This window comes from Taudactylus pleione, unplaced genomic scaffold (genome assembly GCF_031769625.1).
Source record: "Taudactylus pleione unplaced genomic scaffold, aTauple2 ptg000092l, whole genome shotgun sequence".
Classification (NCBI taxonomy): Eukaryota; Metazoa; Chordata; class Amphibia; order Anura; family Myobatrachidae; genus Taudactylus; species Taudactylus pleione.
In genome coordinates this window covers 8,709,532-8,737,448 of record NW_028284494.1, presented here as the reverse complement: position 1 = coordinate 8,737,448, position 27,917 = coordinate 8,709,532, and the positions used below count along the sequence as shown (strand labels likewise).

General features: G+C 43.4%; 1 protein-coding gene across 3 annotated transcripts in view; it reads right to left on the bottom strand.

The window, feature by feature from the left end:
* Positions 1-27,917, bottom strand: part of ARL15 (ARF like GTPase 15) — a 384,574-nt gene that overhangs the window by 238,320 nt on the left and 118,337 nt on the right. For all 3 annotated transcript variants that reach the window (XM_088469486.1, XM_088469484.1, XM_088469485.1), the window contains 2 exons: positions 25,811-25,955; positions 24,198-24,257 (listed from right to left, as the gene is read on the bottom strand). In XM_088469486.1, coding sequence (XP_088325612.1) covers positions 24,198-24,257; positions 25,811-25,955 — 205 coding nt within the window. The remainder of the gene's footprint in view (positions 1-24,197; positions 24,258-25,810; positions 25,956-27,917) is intronic.

Genomic DNA, 27,917 nt, shown 5'->3' with positions numbered 1-27,917 from the left:
AACATACTCAATCACCGTTTTGTAAGGACTAGACTGCCCCTCCCATGTCTCTTTGGCAATGTCTAATAACCCCCTTGGGTGTCTCCCATACAACAAGTCGAAGGGTGAAAACCCGGTGGAGGACTGGGGAACTTCTCTTATGGCCAACAATAAATACGGCAATAAGTAGTCCCAATCCCTACCATCCTTGTCGACCACTTTCCTAAGCATGTGTTTTAACGTCTTGTTAAACCTCTCGACCAGCCCATCGGTTTGGGGGTGATAAACCGAAGTTCTTAACTGTTCGATTTTGAACAGGCGGCATAACTCTTTCATGACTTTGGACATAAACGGTGTACCCTGGTCAGTTAGTATCTCCTTAGGTATACCCAGCCTGCTAAAGACATGAACTAGCTCTCTGGCAACGGTCTTGGTTGACGTATTGCGCAACGGGATCGCTTCCGGGTACCTGGTAGCGTAATCCATTATGACCAGAATATACTGGTGTCCCCTGGCAGACTTCATTAAGGGTCCAAACAAATCCATCGCTATTCTTTCAAACGGCACCTCTATGATAGGCAATGGAACTAGTGGACCCTTAAAATGTGGCCAGGGAGCATGATACTGACACTCAGGGCAGGATGCGCAAAAGTCAGATACCTCTTTATGAAGCCCGGGCCAGAAAAACCTCTGCATTATTCGCTCCGTGGTTTTCTCTACCCCTAGATGGCCTGCCGTTATATGACCATGGGCCAGATCCAACACTGTTCTTCTGTAGGCTTTGGGAACTATTAGTTGTTCCACAACATCTTCCCCCTTCTTAGTCACCTGATATAACAAATCCTGACACATTGCCATGTGGGGATAGGACAAAGGACTATCAGGGTCTACGGGTTTGCCATCAACTACTTTTACATTCTCCCTGGCTTTTACCAAAGTAGGGTCATTCAACTGCTCCACGGCAAAGACCTCTCTTCTGACCTCTAAATCAGGCAGACGATCACCTGGCCCAACAACACTTCCCACCTCAATGGGAGGCACATCAGTTGGCGGGCCACCGTCACGTTCCGCATTCTCTAGTTCGCCAACCATAGTAGAAAAAGGGAATAACTCTGACTCAGAAGAAACTCCCTCCTCCACTACATCGACAACCTTCTCAAATGGATCGGGGTTGTTCACCTCTGGAACAAAACGGCTTTCCCACAACTTCCAGAAGTGAGCAAAGTCTCTCCCCAATATTGCATCGTACACCAGACCATGCACCAAACCCACAGAAACTATAGCAGAGCCACATGGTGTCTCGATGTTCACCTCGGCCGTAACATAATATCGAGTATCCCCATGTATGCAGGTCACACCAACAGTTTTCCCTGTATGCCTCAAGGGGTTCACCAGCTCAGCTTTTATAAGTCTCACCAAGCTACCAGAGTCTAACAGTGCCTCTACTCGGTTGCCATCTACAGTGAGTACACACATGTGCTTATCAGTCTCAGCCTGCCGGTCAGCCGTACAGGCTATCTGTGCAAAGAAAGACCCCCTGCGGTAGACATGAGCAGTATCACATTGCATAGGTTCAGTTGTAAGTGCACAATTAGCGGCAATATGGCCGAAGCCACCACATCGGAAACATTGAGTCATATTAATGTCTAGTCGTTTACGGGGTAAGAACCTTCCCGGCCTGGCAGGCCTGTCTCCAGGTTCTACTCCCTCAGTCTTAGGTACATTCCACCGCCCAGCACCCTTTTCCCCTGGAACAATCTTACCAGTGTCTGTGGGAGTTCGCCGGTGCGCCATCGTGGCTCGGTGGGGCATACTCATCAGCTCCTCAGCCACCACGTACCTCTCCACTAGCTCGACCAACTGGTCCGCGGTCTTAGGGTCTGCATGGCTCACCCACTTGCGCAGAGTCGCGGGTAATGATCGCAGGTACCGGTCCATCACGACCCTTTCCACGATCTGTGGTCTCGTCAGCGTCTCGGGCTGTAGCCATTTTGAGGACAGATGGACGAGGTCATGCATCTGTGAACGTGGAGGCTTGTCCATATGGAACTCCCAGCGGTGGACCCGCTGGGCACGAACAAAGGTGGTGACTCCCAAGCGAGTTAGGATCTCCTGTTTTAGTTTTTTATAGTCCTTGGCATCAGCCAGGCATAAGTCAAAATATGCTTTTTGTGGCTCCCCAGACAAAAAAGGTGCCACCAGACTTGCCCACTGCTCCTGGGGCCAACTCTCCCTTTCGGCCGTTCTTTCAAATGCGGCGAGATAGGCCTCCACATCATCGCCCGAAGTCATCTTTTGGAGGAAGTGACTGGCTCGTACGGAGTGAGTGGTGGTGGGAGGACCAGTATTAACATCTCTGGGCCGGGCAACCAGGTGCTGTACCACCTCTTTTATGGCCTGGCTGTTTTCCGCTAAGGCCTGGCGGTTTTCCGCTAAGGTCTGGCGGGTTTCCTCGATGGCGACCTGTTGTTGCCTGGCGGATTCCTGCTGAAGTTTGTTAGTCTCCTGCTGAGCCCTGGTAGCTTCCTGCTGAGCTGCTGTAGCTTGGAGCAAGGCCTTAATAATGTCCTCCATTTTGTCCTGGGGTGTAGGTTGGAAGCTGAACCTTGCCTCTCTGAGCATTGGCTGACGCCTCCTCTATGGGACTCCAAGGACACAGCGTTATTTCCACACTCACAAATTGGGTGTCTGTCCCTTTCATTTTTAAACGGAAAGTTTTCCTCTCGCTGCAACTTCAGTGTGTGTGGTTGCCCGCATTCTCCACCATATTGTGACACAGTTAGGTTAGGGGGTCCCTCTCCTGGGTAGAGGACTCCATCCTTACACACACACACAGCAGCAGGGAAGCAGCACACCAGTCTGGATGCAAGTACAAGCTGGTCGGCGCCAGTCTTTATTGTACAATCACAGAAATATAAAGAAAACATAAATATAAATCCTAGCCCTGTCGGGGCACTAACTTCACAGGTAGTTCCCTCACTACCAGAACCTGGCAGGGCCTAATGCCCTCGCCAGCAACAAAGCACAGTACAGTACTCACAAATAGGTTTTTCAAGTGTCTCTGAGCAAACTACCTGCCTGCTCTCCCAGGTGAGACAATCAGCCCTCAACACACTAGGCTTATATCGGCCACTCTCAGGTGGAAAACTAACAAGCCTGTTACCAGGCTGCGAGAACCAAAACCTGGAGTGGCCGTGGGTGGAGCCCTCCCTCTCCTCTCACCCACAACCCCCAGGTCCCAAACCGCCTTTTCAAAAAGCCAAAACTCAAGCCTGCTACACTGCAGACTTTCTCCTGGGGGTTTAGAACACATAAGACAGGAATCTGGGACAAATGTACCTGCCACAGACCACTTTACCAGTGATCCTATCACAATATATATATATATATATATATATATATATATATATATATATATATTATATATATATCTGTATTAAACATTTATTAGGAGGGGGATCGTGACCTCACCATGCTCCAAATGGAAAATCGCCTTGGGATTCTAGCCCCTAGGGGCCTGGATGAGGTTAACCCTCTAAACATATTTTTATGATGGTTATAAGTTTTATGTATGACTCAGTACTTCCATTATCTACCTCCTCCAGTTAACATGGTTGCATCCACCGTATCTAGTTGGTAGTGTTTCTATTTGTGTTAAGATAATGCCTGATGATCTTGTTATTAAGATTATGCATGTCTTACGTGTTTTTAATATTTTTCCGATACCTGGGATATATTCACATTCTCGCTCATTTATTTTGATGTCTGGACGGTTTTTAGTGCATCTTGACCTTAATATGTTAACATCCTGCTGTTGCCTACTATAGTGTAAGTGGCTTGTTATGACATATGCATACTAATATGGTGCTCTTATGAGATATACTTATTTATGCGATTCGTTGTTTACCTTGTTGTGACATATATGGTTTGAGACCAACATGTGTGGAACTAAAGGATGAGCCCTGTATTCAACCTTTTCTGATATATAGGCTGCTGAATATTGCTATATATGCTTCTGTTTTTAATCTTTTTGACCCTCACTCTGCTTTGTACTTTGGGACACAGGTGGTGTGCCCACCTGGCGATCCCTGTTTGACTTACAACATATTGCTTAGCGCTGCGTTCCAGGCTTTGGGCGCATCCGCATCACGTGACATCCGACTGCCGGAAGCCACGCACTTCCTGGTTCCTCGTTCCACTGTATGGTACACGATAATAGGAAGTGATCACACTGATGCTTTTGCAGTCCGTAGTGGACATACCGCGATCATGGACTAGTAAGCCACGGAGGTGAGAGGTACTTCCCTTATTTAGTGTTTCCCATGAGACATGCTGTTTAAACGCGTATTTAAATGAATATTGAGGCTGTATGTCTTGTTGTGAGCAGGTGATGCAGTCGATCCTTTCTGCAATCAAACAGGTGTGTTGCATTTGCTCTAAGCACACTCACAGGTGTTCTGTGTCATGATGCAGGGTGCTATATATATATCCCAGGTAGGGGTGATGGCTGGGTTTGCACTTTATATCCTAGGATCTGTCTTGTCTTAACGAAGGTCCGTGTCTGGATCGAAACGTCGACATGTTTACACAGTATGTGACCACTATGAAATAAATGTTTGCATAAGTTTGAAGAAGACTGGTGAGTGCCCTCTTCTTACCCACAAACCAATATTTAGGCAACTTCTGGCAAGTTAGCCATAAGACGTTGCACCTCGGCGGGTATGGAGCCGTGATGGTCGGGGGAAGGGTGGCCGGATGTAGTAGAACTTGGATGGTCATATGAAATATATAGGGACCCCTTTCGTATTTCCCGAAAACACCCGTTTTCAGGGGATAGCTGCAAATATTAAGTATTCTCCGATATCTGTTGCTGTCCCTCCATTTCTGCCGGCAACGCAAACCCCATTAGGTTCTATAGGGGATGTGATGCCATCAGATTTCTTAAGTTCCGGGACGCGAAACATTCCAGACCTTTATGCGTGTAGATTAAAGATGCGTGTAGTTTACAGCCTACACAAAGGGTACAATCTCTCTTACGGTGCCCCCATACTTTTTAGTGTCCCAAAATGACATTTGAGGTCATATACTGTATGAGCACACAGTACAAAAGTGAAAATAATATGTAGCCTCCAGGGGGTAAATTTACTAAGATTCGAGTTTGGTCGAGATTGCAATCTCGGGTGAGTTTAGTTATGTTTTCATCTTGCAAATTTACTAAAGACAAACTCGTGTGAGTTTGGCAGAGAGTTTTCATTTTTCATTGAAAAACTCGGGTGAGATTGCAAACTCGAATTAACTCACCATCGGCCAAACTCTGAAGTACTTTACATGAAAAAGATGCAACTCGGGAATTTACCAAGAATCGAGATTACAATCTCGGGTGAGATTGTACCAAACTCGCAGAAAAATTTAAGTTTCAAATAGACCACCTCTTGAGCTGCGAGTTTTGCAGAAACATACACAGATCAGTGTGCTTTGTGTATGTTTCTGCACGTGTAACTAATTTAAAGTGTTTTTTATTAAAAACAAATTATGTAGGGTCCCCCCCAAAAGCATAACCAGCCCCGGACTGCTCAGCTAGTCCTGGTTTCTAAAATTACGAGGAACAAAATGAGTAGGGTTTCCCCGTAATTTCGGAACCAGCACCTGGCTGCAGGGCCAGTGCTGGTTTTAAATATAGGGGGGAAAAAATGCGTAGGAGTCCCCTACATTTAAAACCAGCACCGGACCCAGACCAACTGGGTTGTAATGCCACAGCCAGCAGGCCCTATCACCGGGACTCCAGGGCCAAAGCATTAACACCCCAAGCCGGCCAGCCCTAGCCGTGGATCTCAGGGAAGGTGGGGACCCCCCCCCCAAGAAGGGGTCCCCTGTCAAAGTCAAATATTAAAACTGAATGAAGGACAATAAAATACAACACCTTCTGTAGGTTATTATAAATATTATTTTTACATTATAAGTGTAATTTACTATTTTCTATTGAATTTGTATAACTGTATATTGATGTTTAGTCTTATTTTAATCAGTATTTGATATGTATTGTTTTATAGATAAATACTGCATCTCTGCTGAAAATATAAATGTAATATTATTGATGTAATGTTCTAGATCCCTTTATTTCCAGTTAAGCAATGTAATGTCTTGTCCCTGAAACTCAATATTTCCCCTCACCCGTGATACTGTAAAACAAAAAAAATCCAGCATGGGATAGTCATCGGCGGGGCCCACAGGCTTTATGAAGACCAGGCTGCACACACAAAGGAGAAGGTCCTGACCTATCTAACGTCATGTATACACAGATCCCTGCTTGTACCCAATGATTTTATTCCCTAAGTACTGTTTGAATGTTAACCTTTAAATTGTACTGCAGGGACCTTTGGAAGTCAGTGCATTCAGAATTGAAGCCTTGTGTTGGTGCCAACCACGCATGCGCATTGTAAAGGGCGGTACTGTGAAGTATTGAGCTGAATGCCCAGGTAAGAGGCATTTAGGTTTTTGAAATATACAAGATACTGTAGGGATTAGAAGTATTTTTGTTGTGTTGTGAGGTTAATTAGCTTGAAAGTATATTTCAGAAACTGAAGTGGTTAAAGCAAGTGTTTTTAATCGGCTTGAATTGTTTACAACAATCGTCAAAGCTTGCGGTAAATAGTACCAATGAAAGCAGGTGATTGGTCCGGCTCAGAGACAAGAAATTGTAATTGAGTGACTGTATCAGTCTTTAACAGGGTGTGTCAGGGACCACGTTGGAAAGGCACCTTGAATTTGGCTTGGTGTGCTCCCAGTTGTGAAGAGTGAAGGACACGTCGCTTAAGAAACGTGAGCCCACGGACGCGCACTACGGTCTGCATACGGCAGGAATAGTATTTTCCGCTATGGGAGCGAAGCAGACGTGGCAGGGGCAAATTGTGACCGATGTGCAGGTCGAATTAGGGCCATTAGGGTCAGCAAGGTATATTATGAATAAAAAGTATGGTGCGAATGCAACACTGTACTGTGATAAGTGAATGAAACTGACTGCAAAATGTGTGAAACCAGTTCCTAGTATTGGTAGCTTTGACACAGAAATACTGAGCTCAGTTAAAGAGAAGATTTGTACCTTAAGATCGCTGAAGTTGCGATGTGTTTGAATTTGTGGCTACATGAGGGCAGTATATGGTGCAAAAAAGTAACACATGCAAGCGCCCCACCTCCGCCATATGCAGATGATGGCCTAAGTACCACTGATAAGAAAGTTAAAATGTAATTTGTATCCAGTGTTGGAAAAAAGGAAAATATGATGATTTTGATGAAGACAATGAGCCTGCTTTAATCTCTGCTGTTTCTCATGTCATTCAGTTACAGGACGGCCCACAAGAGGAAGAGAGGGGTAGTTTCTGCCCCAGGGGCCATTGTGGAGGATCATGAGGTGCTCTCAGATGCTAATAAGCCCAGGAGCAATCATGCTACTGAAACAACAGTCCCTGCAATTATCATAAATAGTGGACCTGCAGGACTGCACCTTGTACGCACAATAGCTGTTCCTAATGGTAAGCCGGTCAAGGATGGTGTGATCCCAGTTAGAAATGTAGCTATGCATTGTCCTTGGAGTAGGTCTGAATTACGGCCAATTGTTACTGAATTCCCAGATCCTAGGAAAGATCTAACAAATTGTCAAAAACGTATAAAGGAAACTACTTTGGCCATGAAGGTAACAGGGAAAGTGCATCAATACCCTCTAACTGTCCCAACAGAAGTTACTATTGGGCCCTTGCAGACTAAAACATTTTTTTTTTCCTGCTAGCTCCAACAGCCCCCACAAATTTATTTGGCTGTGATTTATTATGTAAGATGGGATGTATTATCTACTGTACACCAGACGGCGTGTTTCTGAATAATCCAGGAAACCATGTCCAGGAAATACAGGATATTTTAGAAATTCCCCAAAGGCTAATGATGCACCAAACTGTTGTAGATATTACCATCAAGGGTAGAAAAAAATAAATATAGTCTTGCAAATACCCGGTTCCCTATGAACTAAAGGACGGACAAGACTCTGGATTGAGGGCAAAAGGTACGGTAGCACCCATAATTATACATTTGATGTGGGATCAAAAGGGAATAAATGAATGAGTCAATTCCCCATAGTGCCCAATCCAGTGGACATTTTTAATGTTAAAATATATATTTTACTTTCTTATATTTTTTTTATGATATCACTGCCCTTTACTCTGTTTTCTTCTCTTTACCTCTTAATACTGACTGTTCGTGCTAGTGTCCTAAAGGATCAATGACAGCCCAAGTATCTTTCCACAAGTCTGAAGTGACTGTTTTAATTATTTTTATCTAGTTATGTATCCATCCTTAGTCATATTGATGAGTTATTGTTATGTTCATTATTGTCTTCTTTGCCAGACACTAAAACAATTGTTGTTTCATCTCTTGCAAGCAGAACACCAGGTATTATAAGGATAAGCTACAGCCATGTCGGTCAAAGGAGAAATATTTGGGACATGTCTGACCCAGGGGACACGACAGGATATAGGGACAGGATACAGGGAAGACACAGTATAAGGGCGTGATCTAAGGTAATATGCACACTATGCAATATCTGCTCATTCTAAATTTGACACAAACGAGCACAAGATGGAAATTGTCCCTTATGGCACCAACAAATAATAACCATCAAAAGGTGTAATATGCTAAATCCTATAATTATTTTACCATATGTAACTCATAAGATACAAAGGGTGGAGAGTGACGAGGATTTAGCAGTTACACAGATACGCATGATTGCATGGAACATTTATATCAGATTGACTTTACATGTGACAACCCTTTAGAAAGTATAGACTTTGATATAATGTCTTTTTTTTTTTTTTTTCCCCATTTTAAAGATGGGAGCTGCTATTATAGACTATGAAGGTATAAACTGATAGCACTATTATAGATGATGTGGGTCGGCAGAAGACAACAATGCCAACTAAAAGATAAGTTTTGAGGTTATATATGAGGTTGGGGTCCTATGACCGATTAGAATCTTGTTTTATTTTTATGACAAACAAGAGCACCACACAAAGGACTACTAACGGCCATGCAACTTGCCACTGGCAGTGATAAAGATAAATATCTAAGCACTTGCATATACTGTATAGGGATTACATTTATTAAGACAAGGAGAGCTGATGAGGTTGAAAAGAGAGCTGTAGCCTCAATTTAATGTTTTTTTTAGACTCTCATCGTACAGAAACTGATTAAAATGCAAAATTTGTGTTACCACAGGGGGGCTCATTCCAGTCCAGGTAATACAAATCGACTTCATTCAAGTAGTATAATGTGTAAATTTGAAATGTGTGTTTGTTTGGATTAATTTGTTTTAATTGGGTTATTGAAAGATAAGTTGAATGAGGTGATGACTGAGACTGGGTAAGTATGGCAAGAAGCATTGCCACTAGTATTACAAAAGTATCAGAACCACCCCTAGGCCACCACTTAACCTGTCACCATTGGATATATTTTATTTTTGTTGGACAGATAACCTTGAACTGTGATAATGAAATGACTGTCTGTTACACCATGGGTGTGAGAAACCAAACAAGACGATAACAGATGAGTTTAAAGCTTCTGGCTCTGATCATGTTGTGCACTGTCTGTCATGTCAGTGTTCCTGGAAAAGAGTGTAATGGTTAAGAAATTTCTTGAGTTCTGGTTGCTTAACAGATCATTGAGAAGGACCGTAACAGATCATTGAGAAGGACCGTAACAGGTGTTGATGACCACTACTACTACATTGAGAGTTGCTGAAAGAGACACCTGGATCCAATTCGCTGATTGCAAGAGCGTATCCGAACAAAATGGAGAATAAGAAAAGGAAGAAGTGCTTTCACAATTTGAGATTCTTTGTTTTGATTTTGTTCTTTTTAGCTGGAACTATTTTTGATCTGACACCAAAGTGGAACATCTTGGAGGTGGGTTTGATAAAGATGTCATGGGAATATACATGGGGAGATACCAAAGATCAGGCCATGACCTAACTCAACTTATAACTAAGGAAAAGGTTCATAAATCAGGAAAATATTAGTAAATAAAGTGTACAACAGGTTTGGCTTTGAGAGAATGGGACATAGGTTACAACAGAGGATACCAGAGGAACAGGAATAATCTAAATACTGCATTGATGCAGAAGAGAACATGCTGTCAGCAGATGGGAGTGGTAGCAAGCAATAGGTATATTGTGTATAATTTTTGGATAATCAAGGTCTTATATTTTCCTGGAGTATATTATGAGTGGTTGTGCCCTTCTCCAAACTCTGAAGGAGTGTGTTTAAAGAAAGGTATCACTGAATGTGATGACACGTCTCATAAAAGGTACATTAATACTGAGAATTCAATTTAAAACTAATCCAAACACCGAATGGTACTGAATTACCTAAAATCAGTGACTGGTGGATATTAAATTACCTTAAAGACAACATTTGGGACAAAATATTGTACATACATCACAAATGAACCAGATGATCTTAAAGAGGTGATAGAACATAAAATGGATTAGATGTTACAAATGAAATGGGATTTTAAGAGAGCTCATAATGTTTCATTGGCACAAGTGGGAGAAGATATAGCAGACTGGTTCTCTTAGTTGGATCCTGCAAAATGGTATTCAATTAGCATGTGGGTAAAAGGAGTAATGTCTACGTTGGGAAAATTTCTCCTGTTAATATTGACAACCATACTGAGTGTGTGTGTGTATATATATATATATATTTTTCAAAACTATATATCTCTATAAGGTGTGTTAGAAATAAGTGCAAGGGCAATAACAACCAAACCGATCACCCTGGTATAGAAATATAGAAATGGATGTTAGGGTTCCAATAAAGTATTGCAACACAGAACTGGACAATCGGCAATATGATCCTACATTGGAATTATGAAGAGAGTGATAGTTTGTCAACTATCAAAGGGTGGACTGTCAAAGTCAAATATTAAAACTGAATGAAGTACAATAAAATACAACACTTTCTGTAGGTTATTATAAATATTTTTACATTATAAGTGTAATTTACTATTTTCTATTGAATTTGTATAACTGTATATTGATGTTTAGTCTTATTTTAATCAGTATTTGATATGTATTGTTTTATAGATAAATACTGCATCTCTGCTGAAAATATAAATGCAATATTATTGATGTAAATGTTCCAGATCCTTTTATCTGCAGTTAAGCAATGTAACTGCCCCTGAAACTCTATATTTCCCCTCACCCATGATCAGTAATCGCGCTGAGCTAAAAAAATTGTGGGTCCCATGGACCCCTCACTTTAAAAAAATTGGGGTCCTTCATATGTTATGGGGGTTGAGGGCAGGCAGGAGTTGGAACAGTGCTGGGGTATGTGGCAGTTGGGGTAGAGGGGGTTGGAGTAAAGCTGGGGGTAAAGGCAGGGAGAAGTTGGGGTAGAGCTGCAGCTAGAGGGGAGTAAGAGCAGGCAGGGCTGGGGGCAGGGAGGGGTAAATGCACACAGTTATTGAGACAGTGCAGGGGGTAAGGAGAAGATTAGGGACAGGCAGTGCTGGGTGTAGGGAGGGGACAAGGGTTGATAGCAGCTAGGGCAGTACCTGGGAGGGGGGAGAGGGGGCTATGGGAAGTTCCGGGTCAGGAAAGCAGCTGGGACAGCACTGTGGGTAGAGAGGGGGCAAGTGTAGATAGCATCTTGGGCAGTATGGGAGGTAGAGGGGGGGAAAGAGTTGTTAGCAGCCAGGGCAGTACTGGGGACTAAGAATAGGTCAGGGGGCAGGCAATACTGGGGTAAGGGTAAATAACTAGGGCAGTACTAGGGGGCAAGGAGGGGGTTAGGGGAAGGTAATACTGGGGGCAGTACTTTGGTTAGGGAGGGGTTAGTATTGCAGCTGGGGCAGTATTGAGGGTAGGGAGGGGGTAAGGATAGACAGCACATGGGGTACAATTGATGTAGTTATCAGCCCTCCGAATGCACCCTCCTACTGCCCCTATGTAGGAGTTGTACCTTAAGTCTGGTGCTCCGTATAGCAGCTCTCGGGCAGTATCTTCTGTATCCACAAAGTCTGTCTGACTGGGTGCAGCGGTATGGCGTGGTGTCTGCCAGCAGACTAGTCCCGTCTTCCTGGCAGGAGCAGCTTAGTCCTCCGTGCTGGTGTGGGACTCAATTATCTGTGCGGTAATTGGCTGGAGGGTACGCCAGGCAGTGATTGGCTGGAGGGCACGTCACCATGCAGGGATTGGCTGGGGAGACACCAGACACGCAGGGATTTCACTGGGGAGACGCCAGAGATGCAGAGATGGCGCCCCGCATTGATTAGCTACTGCAGCCCACACAGTGCCAGCGCATTCTGTGGGAGCCGATCAGTTTTTAAAACTGGGTCCCCAGGTCGCTGCAGCGCGTAAAAATGCGCTATAGAGCATATTTTGCGAACCCTTATGATATTGTAAAACAAAGGACATCCAGCATGGGATAGTCATCGGCGGGGCCCACAGGCTTTATGAAGATCCAACTGCACACACAAAGGAGAAGGTCCTGACCTATCCAACGTCGAGTATACACAGATCCCTGCCTGTACCCAATTATTTTATTCCCTAAGTACTATTTCAATGTTAACCTTTAAATTGTACTGCAGGGACGTTTGGAAGTCAGTGCATTCAGAATTGAAGCCTTGTGTTGGTGCCAACCGCGCATGCGCATTGTAAAGGGCGGTACTCATTATATTTCTTTGTGCAAATAAATCTTTTGTGCTTTGGAACCACATTATTGAATTTGACCACATCATTTGCAACCTAAGTACTCAACTTCAACACTCCATTCTCCTGAAACCTCAGGCTTAGGCTATAGCCCGGGGCTCTTCCCTGCATCCCTGGAGTGGTGGGTACGGGGTAATAATGTGGTATATAGTTCTAAACTATTGTCATTTACAGTGGAACTACAGGTGCCAGCATGCCTGCCCTTTGGCACTTGTGGAACTACAAGTGCCAGCAGGCGGCCAGCACCCGTACCTCCACTGTAAATTAAATAGTTAAAAATAAACACTTCTCGGGGGGGGGTCCCCACCTCCTATTTAGATCACCAGCTTGGGGTGGTAATGCTTTAGCGCTGGAGACCCGGTGATGGGGTCTCTTGGCCAGGGTTGCCATCAGAAAATGTGGGGTCCAGTACTGACAAAATAGGCAGGGCCCCAACCCGGGGTGTGGGACAGAGGTGAACAGAGCTGTGAAATATGTGGATGGAGCTACTTTTAAGGGGTATAAACATTTGGGCTGCGGGGGCAGTTGTTATTATAGCTGTGGGGGGCACAGGGAAGGCTGGCTGGACTGGGGCAGACTGGCTGGCTGGACTGGGTTGAGGGCATAGGGAAGGCAGGCTGACTGGACTAGAAGGCTGGCTGTACTGGGGGCGGTGGGCAGAGAAGGCAGGCTCACTGGCTGGACTAGGGGGGTGCAGTGAACACTGTATGGACTGTGGGGGGAGCATGGAAGGCGGGCTGGACTGGGGCAGAACAGGGAAGGCTGGCTGGCTGGACTGGGAGGCACAGGGAAGGCAGGCTGGATATACTAGAATGCTGGCTGGACTTGGGGATGCAGGGAAAGCAGGCTGGATTGGGGGGGCACAGGGAATAATGCAAGATGGACTGGGGTAGGGAAGACAGGGTGGGTGGCTGGCTGGCTCGATTGGTGTTGGGCACAGGGATGGCAGGCTGGCCAGACTAGAGGGCTGGCTGAACTGGGGGGGAGGGAGGCGAGCAGCAGGGAAAGCTGGCTTGCTGGACTGGGGTGGGGGAATAAGGCAGGTGTAGCATACCTTGTTTAGACAGAGAGGGGGCCTGGGTGCCAACGATGCAGAATGCACCAGGCAGCAGGTAGAGTCAGAGCAACGGTGCCGCGGCATTTGGAATATGGAGCCAGCCGCGAGCCAATCACAGCTAGCGGAATGGCAGCCAATCAGGAGCGGCCACTCCTGATTAGCTGCTATTCCGCTGTGATTAGCTCACGGACAGCTCAATATTTCATTCAAGCGCAGCCTATGCTCTGTCTCCTGTGACTGCCAGTCACCCGATGCATTGTGCACCACTGCACTGCCACATGGGCCCCCATCTCTCTCCGGGCCCGGGACAAGATTCCCGGCAGTCCCGCCCCCCCCCCCGATGGTGGTCCTGCTCCTGGTTGTGGCATTACACCCCAGTCGGTTTGGGTCCGGTGCTGGTGTTAAATATTTCCTATATTTAAAATCAGCACTGGCCCTAAATTACAAGGGAACACCGATATGTGCAGGCTGCTTGGTCGGGAGAGTTTTGCAGAGAGAAGACACTGCAATCTCGGGTGAGTAATCTCATCTACAACTTGCTACTCGGGGGAGAAATCTCGATCTGCTTCACCATCAGCCAACTCGGTTACAGCTAAACTCACTTTTTCAAAAATTTGAGAGTTTAAAAAAAAACGGGAAAATCACCCGAGTTTCAGCGAGGCAAATAGAGTTTAAAAAAACAAAAACTCGATCAGACCCGAATCTTAGTAAATTTACCCCTAGGAGTATATTACTAAAGGTCAAGTTTCATCAATTTAAAATCAATCAACATCAATGTTGTGTTTCTGGGACCAAATCACACAATTACTAATGCTGGGTACATACTGGCCGACATATCGGCCGTTCAATTGAACGGCCGATATATCGTATGTGCGTCAGCCACTGTGTACCAGCGAAATGTCTGAATGGTGTAGTTCACAGATATATCGTGTCAGGTATGCTGCACAGCCGATGCCCAATATATGTGCAGCTATATACTGGTGCATGGTGATATGTGTACACTTACTGCACCGGCCGGCGGTAACTGTCAGCTCAACTGGGCGAACACATGTAAATGCCCACCCAGTTGTGACGTCCATCACGACAAATTGGGCAGTCTGTATGCAGAACATATCTGCTGCACACTCTCAGGCTGGCCGGCTTCCGAGGCTAGGAAACTGCGTCAGTCGACGCAGTACCTGGCCTTGCCACTCCCAGAACACGGGATGGACACACCTCTGTGGAACGCCGGTAAATGCCGCCCCAGAGGCACACTCGCAGGAAGAGTCCTGCGCACGCACAGATTCACGATAATCTGGAATCTGCATTCAGAATGGCACTTGAGTGCAATGCCGAATCAGCCCCATTGTTAGTAAAGTTGGCAAAAAAATACATGGAAAACAAAAAAGAACAAACAAAAAATAAATGAAACACCAAACCATGGTTATGCTGCTACATGAATGTGAAAATGCTCATATTTTAAGGGGAAAAATACTTTTTTTAGCAGTCTAAAATAATTGTAAACAAAAAAAAATGAAAATAATAAACTGTACACTAAACAATTTTCATGCTGCTACAGATGAGTCCACATACATCTATCCTCCCGGTGCGTTAAACAGCCCTTCTAGTCGTGTCATGCCGTGGCACGACTCAGTAGCGCCGAGCGTCGTTTCGTGCGTCTTTTTACCTTCAAATGCGGCTTATTTGCACAATGATGCAAATAGACAGCACAAGCAGCTTCTGCTGATTAAAATGATATGCAGCATGCTTATGTTCTTTGTGCGCCTGCGGGTGTATCTGCATGCTAAATACTACATTACAGTGTTACAGCCGTTGACAAGGGAACGTAGCGTTTCGCATGCAGATACACCCGCAGTCACTCAGAGAACATAGATATGCTGCATATCATTTTAATCAGCAGAAGCTGCTTGTGCGATCTATTCACATTGTTGTGCAAATAAGACACATTTGAAGGTAAAAAACGCACGAAAAGACGCTCGGCGCTACCATGTCACACTGAGCTCCCGCGTTATGTATGTGGGCACATCTGTACAAAACAGTGACCTATTCAGCTACATTGTAAACAATGACTTGCCCATGACACACTTGGAGGTCTACAATTTGGTGTGTGATGCTATTTTTAGGTGGCACAGTGGGTATAATCACTTTACATCGCAGCACGTGTTTTGTCGACATAGGGCAGCTTGTGACCTGCTTGGGTCAGCAATACAAGCTGGTACAGTGTGTTGTATAACGTGTTGGGAACTGGTGGTGTGTATAATATACTTGTCATTTATGCTGTATAAAATATTGTTTGGCATTATGCGGGTACCTGCATTATTGGCAAGACTCCAATCCCGATCTGGTGGGTGGGTTCCCAGAGAGGAGGGGATCTGAGTGATGGGGGAGCGCTCTGTGTGTTGGGGAGTCTGAGTGAGGGGGAGCATTGTGTGTGTTTGAGGGGAGGGGAGCTGAAGGAGGGGGAAGAGCTGTGGGGGATGTGTGTGTGTGGGGGGGGAGATCTGAGTGAGGGGGAAGAGCTGTGTGAGACATGTGTATATACTATGTATTTACATATACATTAATATGGAGCCACGAGGAGGTATGTTGCGTAGGACCCTGTGTGGTCTTAATCCGGATCTGGGACAGAGTAGAAGGGAGGAGGGGGTGGAGCCATGGGCAATAACAAAGAGGGAGAAGGAGGCAGTCCCCTCTCATCATCACCTCAAGCTTCTCCTCTTTTCCAACTCTGTAGTGGGTTCCACCTACCACCCTAATGTCAGCCTGCCTGGTTGGCACAGAGGAGAGAATATGGCAGCTGTATCCATGCTGCTGAGGGAAAGCCTTAGCTGGGTGCTGCTGTGAGCCTGGGTCGCGGCACCTGTTACTGGGAGGAGCCTGAGCGGTGAGGTCACGTCTGACTGCTCTGATGCCACATGCCAAGAAGGGGGCACTAATATTTGATTTCCCTTTAATTTGCCCCTACATGCTGGACACCTTGCACACTGGGGGAGGGGGCAGTAGCACACACATGCTCCAGGCGCCATGGCTTCACGCTATGCCCCTGGGGGTCGCAAGGTGCTCTGCTTTAGTCACTGCTCTCTGAAGACAGCGGGCCTCATTTATCAATGAGTTTTGTCCACTGGGGCAGCACAGATGGTGTAATGGTTAGCATTACTGCCTCACAGCACTGAGGTCATGAGTTTGATTGCCACTACGGCCCTAACTGTGCGGAGTTTGTATATTCTCCCTGTGCTTGCGTGGGTTTCCTCCGGGTGCTCCGGTTTCCTCCCACACTCAGCAAAATATAGTGATAGGTTAATTGGATCACAACAAAATTAACCCTAGTGCTTAAGTGTGTGCGCATATGGTAGGGTAAGCTCCACTGGGGCAGGGACTGATGTGAATGGACAAATATTCTCTGTAAAGCGCTACGGAATATGTGCGCGCTATATAAATAACTGATAATAATAATAATAAAATCATTCACAACAAGGGATAAAACTCATTGCGTATGATAGTGGTGCTCCAACCAATCCGCTCCTGTCATCTGTTTGAAAAATGACAATTGGGAGCTGATTGGCTGGAGCACCATTTATCATACGCAACTAGTTTTAAACACCCATTGTGAATGATAAACTCATTGATTAATGAGGCCCATTTCTAAATTATTTTGAATTAAAATTAATCCTAGTGTGTGTACAGTAGGAAATAAAGATATTAAACTCATCTGTGGCAGGGACTGATGGGAAAGATATAATATATAGAGAGGTAGAGATTTATATATATATATATATATATATATATATAGACCAATGAAAGATTGATCAGCGCCACCTGGATATAGTCTATACACAGATAGGACAGACCTAATATTTAATAACACTATCCCCTTTGGTACTGGGTGTCAGCTATAAGCAAGAGATATGGGCATAGCAGTGGTGTGCTGCTACTTCATAGAAAGATATTGAACAGTGAACTTGATACACAGCGACAATAGTGCTAATTTAGTAAATAAAGAACTTACTAGGTCTATAAAATGCCAGTGTGAATGAATATAAAATAATGTGTATAAAGTGTCTGTGCAAAAGTAGTTGTCCTAAAAATAACTCCTAAACCTAATTTAAAAGTGAATATTCCATACAAGGATCAAATATAATTAATACACCCAATAATGATTCTTAAAACATGATAGTGAAAAGTGACTGTGCAATAATAAAGTGCTTATTAGATCTCCATATATCAATGGCTTATGAGATCAAAAATAATTATATAAGAAGCGAACATACAGTATAAAAAGGGGGGTACAAAATTTATTAAACTAAAAGACATAGAAAACACAAGGGATAAAGGACAAGGGCCCTCATTCAGAGCCGCTCGTTAGCGGCAGTACGCTCGTTCCGAGCGATGTTTGCACATCTGCGCATGCGTACGGATTTTAGTACGCATGCGCGAACCAGTCAGTGCGGCCGAAAATCGTTGGTACGCAATATAGCGAGGGCCTGCTATTTTGAGTGACAGAATGAGGCGTATGTGGGTGGTAACAGGGGAAGGTGCTTGAAAACGGGGAGTGGAGATCCGATCGCAGGCGTGCTTAAAGGTCAAAACGGGCGTTTTAAGGGAGTGCATAATTAATACAGCAGCGTCATTGACCACGTCACTGGGTTATTTTATAGTCAGAACTGCTCGCAAATTTGTGGTAGCAAAAACCAACCACAAGAATAGCGAGCAGTTCATACGCTGGTCGATGTACTCGATTAATCTAATAAATAGCGGACATGACGTATGGTGCGAGCGGCCAGGGGGCGTTTTTAACAAATAAACGAGCGTATGTTTTGCACGCTCATTCAGACTTAGAGGTGTGAACAGACTGCAATGTGCGTACGGATCATTTGAATAGCCACCCCTTGTTTTTGAACGAACGAACGCAAATAGCGTACGGCTCTGAATGAGGGCCAAGGTCAATAATAAATTCATACATAGAGTCTCCTAAAAATTCATAAGGAATTTTTTAAAAAGCTTTTTTTAAAAAGCAATAAATACATTTTCTGCAAAGGGAAATTAAAGGAAAATAAGTAAGAATAAAGTGCCAAATGCTTATCTTATTTAAAATTTCCCGGCAAGTTCATGTAGGGCAGGAGTGGAGCTTCAGAAAATGCTTTTTAAAAAATTCCTTATGAATTTTTAGGAGACTATATGTATGAATTTATTATTGACCTTGTCCCTTATCCCTTGTGTTTTCTATGTTTTTTAGTTTAATAAATTTTGTACCCCCCTTTTTATATTGTATGTTCGCTTCTTATATAATTATTTTTGATCTCATAAGCCATTGATATACGGAGATCTAATAAGCACTTTATTATTGCACAGTCACTTTTCACTATCATGTTTTAAGGATCATTATTGGGTGTGTTATTAATTATATTTGATCCTTGTATGGAATATTCACTTTTAAATTAGGTTTAGGAGTTATTTTTAGGACAACTACTTTTGCACAGACACTTTATACACATTATTTTATATTCATTTACACTGACATTTTATAGACCTAGTAAGTTTTTTATTTAGTAAATTAGCACTATTGTCGCTGTGTATCAAGTTCACTGTTCAATATGATGTAACAGGTAATAAATACATACAATAAGTGTGTGACCAGTTCCACATCTATACACCCCGGCTGCAGTGTTTCCTCTCAATAGGTCTGTCTGTCACTAGGACACCTAAATAGCTGAAAAGAGTAATAACAAATAAAACAAGCCGATCTTTATTAAACACACAGTGGGTTTTGTGTTTTTTTTTTTTTGTTTTTTTATAACTCCTCCCCAAGAAGTTCTTTGTAGTTCTGGTAAATAATGTAAAAAGATTAGCGATTATGATCATCATCAAGTCCACATCTTCTAAGTTGGCACAATCTCCTTTACTGGACTCTGACAGTTCAAAGGAGGACATAAAGCAGAAGGGTTCCATGTAAAAGCAGAAAAATGCCAATTATATTCCATCAACAAAGCCAATTTACGGATAACCTCCCTGACACAGGAGATGCTCAGTCAGGACACTTCATGCTCATTAAACCACCACTGATCTAGTGACAAATTGCCTAAAAGTATGTGAAGCCGCTCTTCATCTTGTGAGAGACCATCAGAAAAGATATTCTGCAGTGCAAATAAGCAAGTTATTAACCATTTTACAGCAAGGTTCAATAACTCCACTTAGTGGGTCTTGAAACCCCAACTGCCGGCTCAAGTGATTAGAACTAATAGTAACGATGTAGTAATAAAAATACTAATATTTCCACAGTCATTTTTGGTTTTTTTTAGTTATTCAAGACAGTTATACATAATAGTCATATTTCTCCAAATGAATAAGTATAAGGATTTGTACACTGGGGTGTTAATACTTCAACAGAACAGCTTCCAGAGTATTTGCTATGAACAAGTTTCCCCCAAAAAGTCGATATCAGACATTAACGCTCATGATTTGGCGCAAACCTAATGGTTGACATAAAACTAATGAGTCCATTCACTTGTATTAACTAGGTGTATTAAAATACGTTTGCCATGCTTTTTAGAAGATCAGGTACGCATATCGATATTCACGATGTCAACACCAGAAAGCCGACAGTTTCTGAATGTCGACAGACAGAATTGTGACATGGACTTTACTTCGACAACGAATATGTCGACATTGAAAAATGGTGACATAGTTAAAATGTCAACGCAGAATGTCGACATTTAAGAAAAAAATCATATTTCAGGGTTACGTTCAAATAATAATAATAATAAAAAAAAACTTATATCGACATGTTAAATATCAACATTATGAACAGGTCGTCACTTTAACCATGTCGACATTTTTGAATATCGACATACTGGTTGACAGCCTAAAGTCCATGTAAAACACTCTGACTGTCGATATTCAGAACCTGTCAACATTCTTATATTACCTGTAACACTCACTTTATTTTCAGGTTAATGGGCTGAACAGTCTCATCCCAAGCCACCATCTGTACAGACATGTCAGAACTTTGATATAAATGTCTGACACAAAAGGAATAGCCACTATCCATGATTGCAAACCGTCAAACTTAAGAATGAATAGTATTAACCACAAGAAATATTTGGTGTCTGAATAGGGTTACAGCTGCCTATTGTATTTTATACACTCCAGACCATTTCTTGTGGGAAAAACACAGAATTAAGAAACGTTGTAACAATTTAAAATACATTTACTGCTATAAAAATCATAACATATTTAGTATTGTTCATGAGAGGTTAGTGTTCCTTTGTGACTTGCATAGGACTCTGGTGTTAATGGGTACTAATAATTTCAGCATTTTGGGCTATATTGATTAAGCAGAGATAACCCCTTTGCCTGCAGAAGAAGGAGTTATAACGGTTTTAATCAATTTAATTAACTGGTTACAATTGTGAAAAATCTAGCAGTAGCGGGAGCTGGCAGTATTGCTGCGCATTACCTGCCGGAGCGGAATGGAGGACACATTACACACACGCCAAACTACTAGATGCGATCACATGTATTTGTAGTCTATGGCTTTATATTTTGGTATTTATGTACATTTACGTATTTTGATATTTAGACCAAAAGATCACTTTCCCCCGCAATCCAGGTACTCTGGGCCTCTTTTTGCAGAGGAACTAACAAATGTAAAGACTCAGGAGTATGGCACCAGTAACAGTGCGCACGTCTTAATCCAGCTTCGACGCACATGTGCACCAATTATTTTTTTCACGACTATTAGGAAAACTGTCACAAAGCCTAACACCAGAGGATTGCGCTACTGGCGAGGGATTTTAATGAGGTAGATTAGATAAGAGCACTGGGGGTATCCGTCGATGAACTGAAGTGGAAATTAATTTTGCAGCTCTGTGGTGTATAACGTCAGTTATCACTACATTTATTTACTGTACGTTAATATACCCCTTTGAGCGTTGTCACTGGACCTTATGCTGAGCACGCACTGGCAGATATATTAGCCGATCAATTGATTGTCCAATATGTCGTGTGTGCGTCGGCCAGTGTGTACCAGCGATATGTCTGTGAACAACATTATGGGGTCTATTTACTAAGCAGTGTTAGGAGACAGAGTGAAAAGTGATAAGAAAGTGATATGGTGCCAGCCAATCAGCTCCCAACTGTCGTCTCACATGCTGTGTTTGAAAAATGACAGTTGGGAGCTGATTGGCTGGGCACCTTATCACTTTTCACACTGGCCCTGATTCAGAGCCGGACGCTTTGACAGAGCGCTCGCTCTGAATCAGGGCCGTCCCTCCTCCTTTTTGGAGCGGCCTCCTGGCCGCCCGCATAGCTGTGGGTGACCACCCACAGCTATAGCGAGCGGACAAAATGATGGTCGCGATGGTCAAGACCATCGCGACCATCGGGCTTGCGACGAGACCCTTGCAGTAGGGTCTCTCTGCCGCAAGCCCTGGAGTGCTTTTGGCTCTATCAGAGCCAAAAGCACTCCCACTGACACTAGTGATGTCAGTGGGGCAGGCCCCAGACGGTAGGCGTTCCCATGGGAACGCCTCCGTCTGGGCAGCCACGCCCACCAAAGGGGGCGTGCTATCACTCACCATCGACAGCACGCCCCCTTTGGTGCGAGACCCATAACGACGGCTTGGCCGTCATTATTCGGGTCTCGCGCATGCGCACGACGGAGCCGCCTCCGTCGTGCGCATGCACACTTGGCCAACATCGACCCGCTTGCGAGCGCTCAGCGCTCGCGAGCAGGTCTGAATTAGGCCCTCTGTCTCCTAACACTGCTTAGTAAATAGACCCCTATATCTGCACATTGTAGTGTGTGTACGGGCGTTCAGCCGACCACCTGTATGCTTGCTGCACAGGCCGCAGGAAGGGGGGGCGCAACGCGACCCCCAGCCAGCGGGACCCGTGACCAGATGATGATTGTTCAGTTTGTATAAACAACCCTCTTCTGCAGATATGTATTTTAGGTGTGTACCCATCTTTAGTGAAGTGGACTCAAAACTGGTTCCCCCCGTCCATACCCAGTAAAACTACTTAACATTGTTCTGTATTCATTCATTTGGGAAAATCAATAAATACAAATTGTAGATATAAAAAGAAAAAAAAAAACTAGTTCTGCCCACAAGATGGCTGTGTCGTCAACAGATGAATTTACTATGCTAATTAGTATTTACTGAGAATTCTTTGTTTAACTTCTTTTTTTCCCCCTCTACACTGCAGTGCCCCAAGATCCTGACAAATCCATTCTGTTTATCAGTCCTTTTAACACCATGTTCCCTGGTGCACTGACTCATACAGCACAATGGCTCAGACCACACTTAATAATTCCCTTATGGAATTGGCAGATCTCTCAGCAGCCGAAGTGATAACTTCCTCCCTGTGAGAGATTAGTAACCCTGCAGCGAGAGGTGAAACGTGAGGCGTGCTTACCAGACCTCCTGTGTTACTACCAGGAGTCATGTGAAACGCAAGGTCTCAGGCCTTGGACAAGTGACACACATACAAATAGAATATGTACGATAGAACGTGTAGCAAATAATGTATTTCAGAATCCATCCAGATGCAGGATCGCTAATAACCCCTGAGAATTTGTTTCGTTTGTTAAATATGTAAAAGAAAATAAAACGGTACAGAGAAAAAAAATAAGTATAGAACGTTGTCTCTGGTATTTTCAATACAAATATGGGAAACATGGCTACTGAAAGGATATAACCCAATAATGAAAATGTACTCATGAAAAATAAAGATGTAACTTGTCCTGATCCTCCGATGACCAGGGGCACTGAGAGGGAGGGGGAAGCGGGTACTAATTACCCGAGCTTGTTGGTGGGGCCTGGGGGAGGCCGCTGCAACCCCCCTCTCTCCCTCTTACCGGTCAGCAGCCCATCACACGCTATTCTAATCTGATGCAGATTCTCCCACACTATGTGGCTTTTGGCCTCTCACAAGTCTTAGGCCGGCTACACATTTACACGATAAACCGGCCCGATTTGGCCTAACCGGCACGACAAATTGGGCAGAGCACGGTGTACGCCCGATTTGCAAGCTCCCATGGTCGCCGTGCTGCACAGCTGATCACGCGATATCGCATGCGAGGCTGTGCATATTAATGAAGGACGGAACAGTGAACTTTCTGTCGTTCATTAAATCTTCTAAGTGTGTGACGGCAATCATGCGATGTCCAGGGTGAAGACAAATCGCCCTGAACATCGGCGCAATTGCAGATCGTTGAGGTGTGTACCCATCCTTATTGTAAAGCTCTGGACCTGCAAATATGTAACTAAATTATACGGCCAACCCAAAGGAAACAAAAAGAGAGGAGACGACCAGCAGCAACTACAGTGAAAGATTCACCATTCTGACCTCTTCACACAGGACATCAATAATCCGTACACTATGAATGAAGCAAACAAGTGAAAACCATACCTCCAAGTTCTTTTATATTCAGAATGGCACTCTGGAATGGAACAGCTTTTATACTAAATCCTAAAACATAAACAGAACAAGCAGTAGTGAATGGTTAGCTGTGACACCAGAAGCACAATCTCTACCAGTCTGCATTAGGCCTTTCTCTCTCTGAGCCAAATATGCACATTAGAAGGAAATTATGTATGTTCAATGTATACACATTATGTATGTTCAATGTATTTTATATATGCAATTTGGCATGCATTCAGTACAGGACACCCTTACTCCTGCAGCCTACGGAGAGAAAAGGGATTCCCATCCCCTGCCTAGTCGGAAGAACGAGGAATATCTCCGGCACTGGAGGAGGGTAGAGCAACAATCTTGGTAAATAAAGCATTAGCTAAAAATAAAGCATAAAAAAATCTCACTTAAGTTGTGACGCATTTCATGGCATCCAGCCGCTTCCTCAGGAGGATGAACAGTGACGGTCACTACTGAACTGAACGAGGAAGCCACTGGATGCCGTGAAATGCGTTGCAACTTAAGTGAGATTTGTATACTTTGTTTTTTAGTTTATAGTATATCAATTTAATTATGTTAGTATGTCAATTGCTATGTCCTATTTTATCAAGTGATATGGTTTTAAATTTGTTTATAAATTTTATTTGAAATCATTTTTTCCATCAATTATTGTCTGCACTTGAGAAAGACGTTATGCAATTCGTTTATCCAGGACAGTAGCTGTATGTTTTTTTTAATGCCATTAATAAATAAAATTGTTCTATTTATTTACATTTATACTTAGGCACTCTCTTTTGGTCATTCCTACTTTATAATATAGCTCACTGTGGGTGGGATGCAACAAGCATTGCATTTTGGTTGCGATGCATCCAGACAATGATCGCATGCATGCCGGCGTTTATTAACGTCGTACGCCTGATCATTTAAGCAAAGGACAACTCTCCCTGATAAGAGCCGCCCTTTGTGGTGTGAGGACTTAAAGGATTTATGACCAAGGAATTCCTCGGCACATGAGCTGCCATCAGAAGACAATGCCACATAAATAGGCAATGCAACGTTCCTTCTGAATGACAGAGTACGGTCATGTTCCTCCTAGGTTTTAGTTCTCAGATTTTCTGAGCCTGTTTAGCTGAGTATACCAAGCAATGAGCGCTTACTAGTGGATCGCTGTGGGAATTATCCCTAAAACAATGTAGATGTGCCCTCTGATATTATAGGTAATTGCTCCCTATAATGAATGAAAAGAAAAAGAGCGTTCCTCCCTACTGCATAACTGTAAGGTTCTGTCCCAGAGGTCACTCATCCTCCCATCCAACACTTCACACAAAGGAGATTCGGGACTGGCCCAAGTTCTAACAAATGGCCGGGATCCCGTATGTGATTTGCAGGGTCATTGTGTATGTGTGTATATATATTTCCATCTGACATATCCTTTAAAGCCAAAAGGGAAAATGATAACCAAAATTAAACAGTAATAGGCTACTGTAATTGTTCTTGCAACGACCATATCAATTAAAACAAATCACTTAATTTTCATCAAGTACAGTGACCAGAGGTCAAACTGTATCCCCCACCCTAATTATGGAAAGGAGCACGGTAAACGGAATTACCTGTGGTAGGAACAATATTGTCTTGGCTCTCACTGCACAGTTGTGTTAAAAGGCTCGTCTTGCCGGATCCTGTGAGCCCTATACAAACTATATCATATTCAGGCCGCGGAGGCGGAGGCCCCTTACAACACAGGGCTCGAAAACACTGCAAAATACAATAAAAACCATTAGCAATAATAAATGGTTTATAATGGAAAATCAATATTAGACCATATTCAGTAAAATTACATTGTGCCTATATATATATATATATATATATATATATATATATATATATATAGGGCGGGTGGTCGGGAGCACCACGCGATTTTCCGGAGCCTCCTGGTCATTCCGGGAAGGTAGGCAAGTATGATCCAGTGTAACTAGGCTTGCCATATCATCTCTTTAAATTGGGACACATGTGTATGACACAGGTTCTGTGGCTGATTAAAACCAAGTGAAATGGAGACTTGAAGTCAGCCAGCCACAGAATCTGTGTAATTCACATGTGTCCCGAATTAAAGGGATATGTCATATCAAGTCTATGTATAACACACACAGGGGTATTCAATATGGGAGCGAAAACATCGTTTTTGCATTAATATCGGAGGTATGACATCATTATCGCAGGTTTTACTTTTACACCGTATTCAATTTCAAAGACATCGCAGTTTTGAAAAGTCTTTGATAAAAAACGGGGATAACTTTTCACCATTGAATAGGTGTCGAAAAAAAGTAGAATTGGGGTTTAGGGGTGCCGGCTTAAAAAAAATAGCCTGCACCCCTGGGAATGACATTTAAAAAATAACTGTGTCAAAAAAAGTTTAATAAAAAAATAGGGACACCCAAAAAAATTAATAAAAAAATTGGGGAGAAAAAAAAAAATGGGAAAAAATTGTATAACAATAGGGAAATAGGTTCAGGGCTATTCTGCAAGTATGCGGCAGATGTTTTCTAGAATAGAATTATAGCGGCAGGTGCACAAATGCAGAATTTTTTAAAACTTACTTTAGGGACATAAAGATATGCTAGTGCCCATTTTCATGTACCCCAAATTTGATGGGACCACTTAAAAAAACAAAAAAAATAACCTAAGTGCTCTTCTGCATCACTTCTTCAATGTCGGAAAAAAAACACCTGCTGCGGCTATTTAAATCCCCGACTTTCAATTAAAGGCTAAAACGGGGGTACCCATAGTGATCCCCCATGTTTTTACAACTTTAGGGGGGTCTCACAATTCTTTTAAGGAAAAATTCGTAACTTTACGCAAATCCAACTTCGGAGTTTCCCGTTTTCGTTAATTTTATATTGAATACGGGGATAAGCGGGAGCACTCCCAATACTTTAATGCAGGTAAAAACTCCGATATGAAACATTAACTTCGACAGTGAAGTTAACGTTTCATATTGAATACCCCTCATAGTATATACCAATATAGTTCACAGGGATCTCAATGTATGGTGTTGTAGCAAGCAACCTCTAGCCATAGTTCATTGTACTGAGCAAACCGACAATCCATCAAACTATGTGTGTCAATACGTTGTTACATTTTAAAATTACTGAACGGCAACATTTATTTCATTTGAAAATAGGGGTTTTGCTAATATGTACTGTAAATCGATTGACTTTATCATAGTGGACTGGCGATGGTGTTAACATATAGATAAGTGGACAGGAGCTCTGGCTCCCAAGGAGCAACGGAAGCCATCCCAAAGCACAGACTAATCATAAAGTGGTCTCCAGCAGCCAATCAAATGAAAGGCCATAGAACGTCACCTCTCAGTTCCAACCCCTCTCCTATTGTCCATTGCACGCACCCACTTATCAGATGAAAGTAAGACACAGATTGCATTATGGGCAGGTGGTATAGCCCTTCTACACTCTACAGTGGGAGTAACCAAACAGGTGTCTGTGTGTATCAGCCTTTCCCAGCGTGCGAGGCCTTTTAAAGCTTTTGGGCGATAGCTCCAAGCAGCCACCACATGCCACATCTTCAAAATAGCAACGTAAAAAAATAAATACAGGACATAGCTGAAATAGGCCAGCACCACTGCGCTACAGCACGGCAGGGAAAAACCACTAGCAATGTAGAGGCTCGGCTGAATAGAATGGATTATCATTGCTTAGA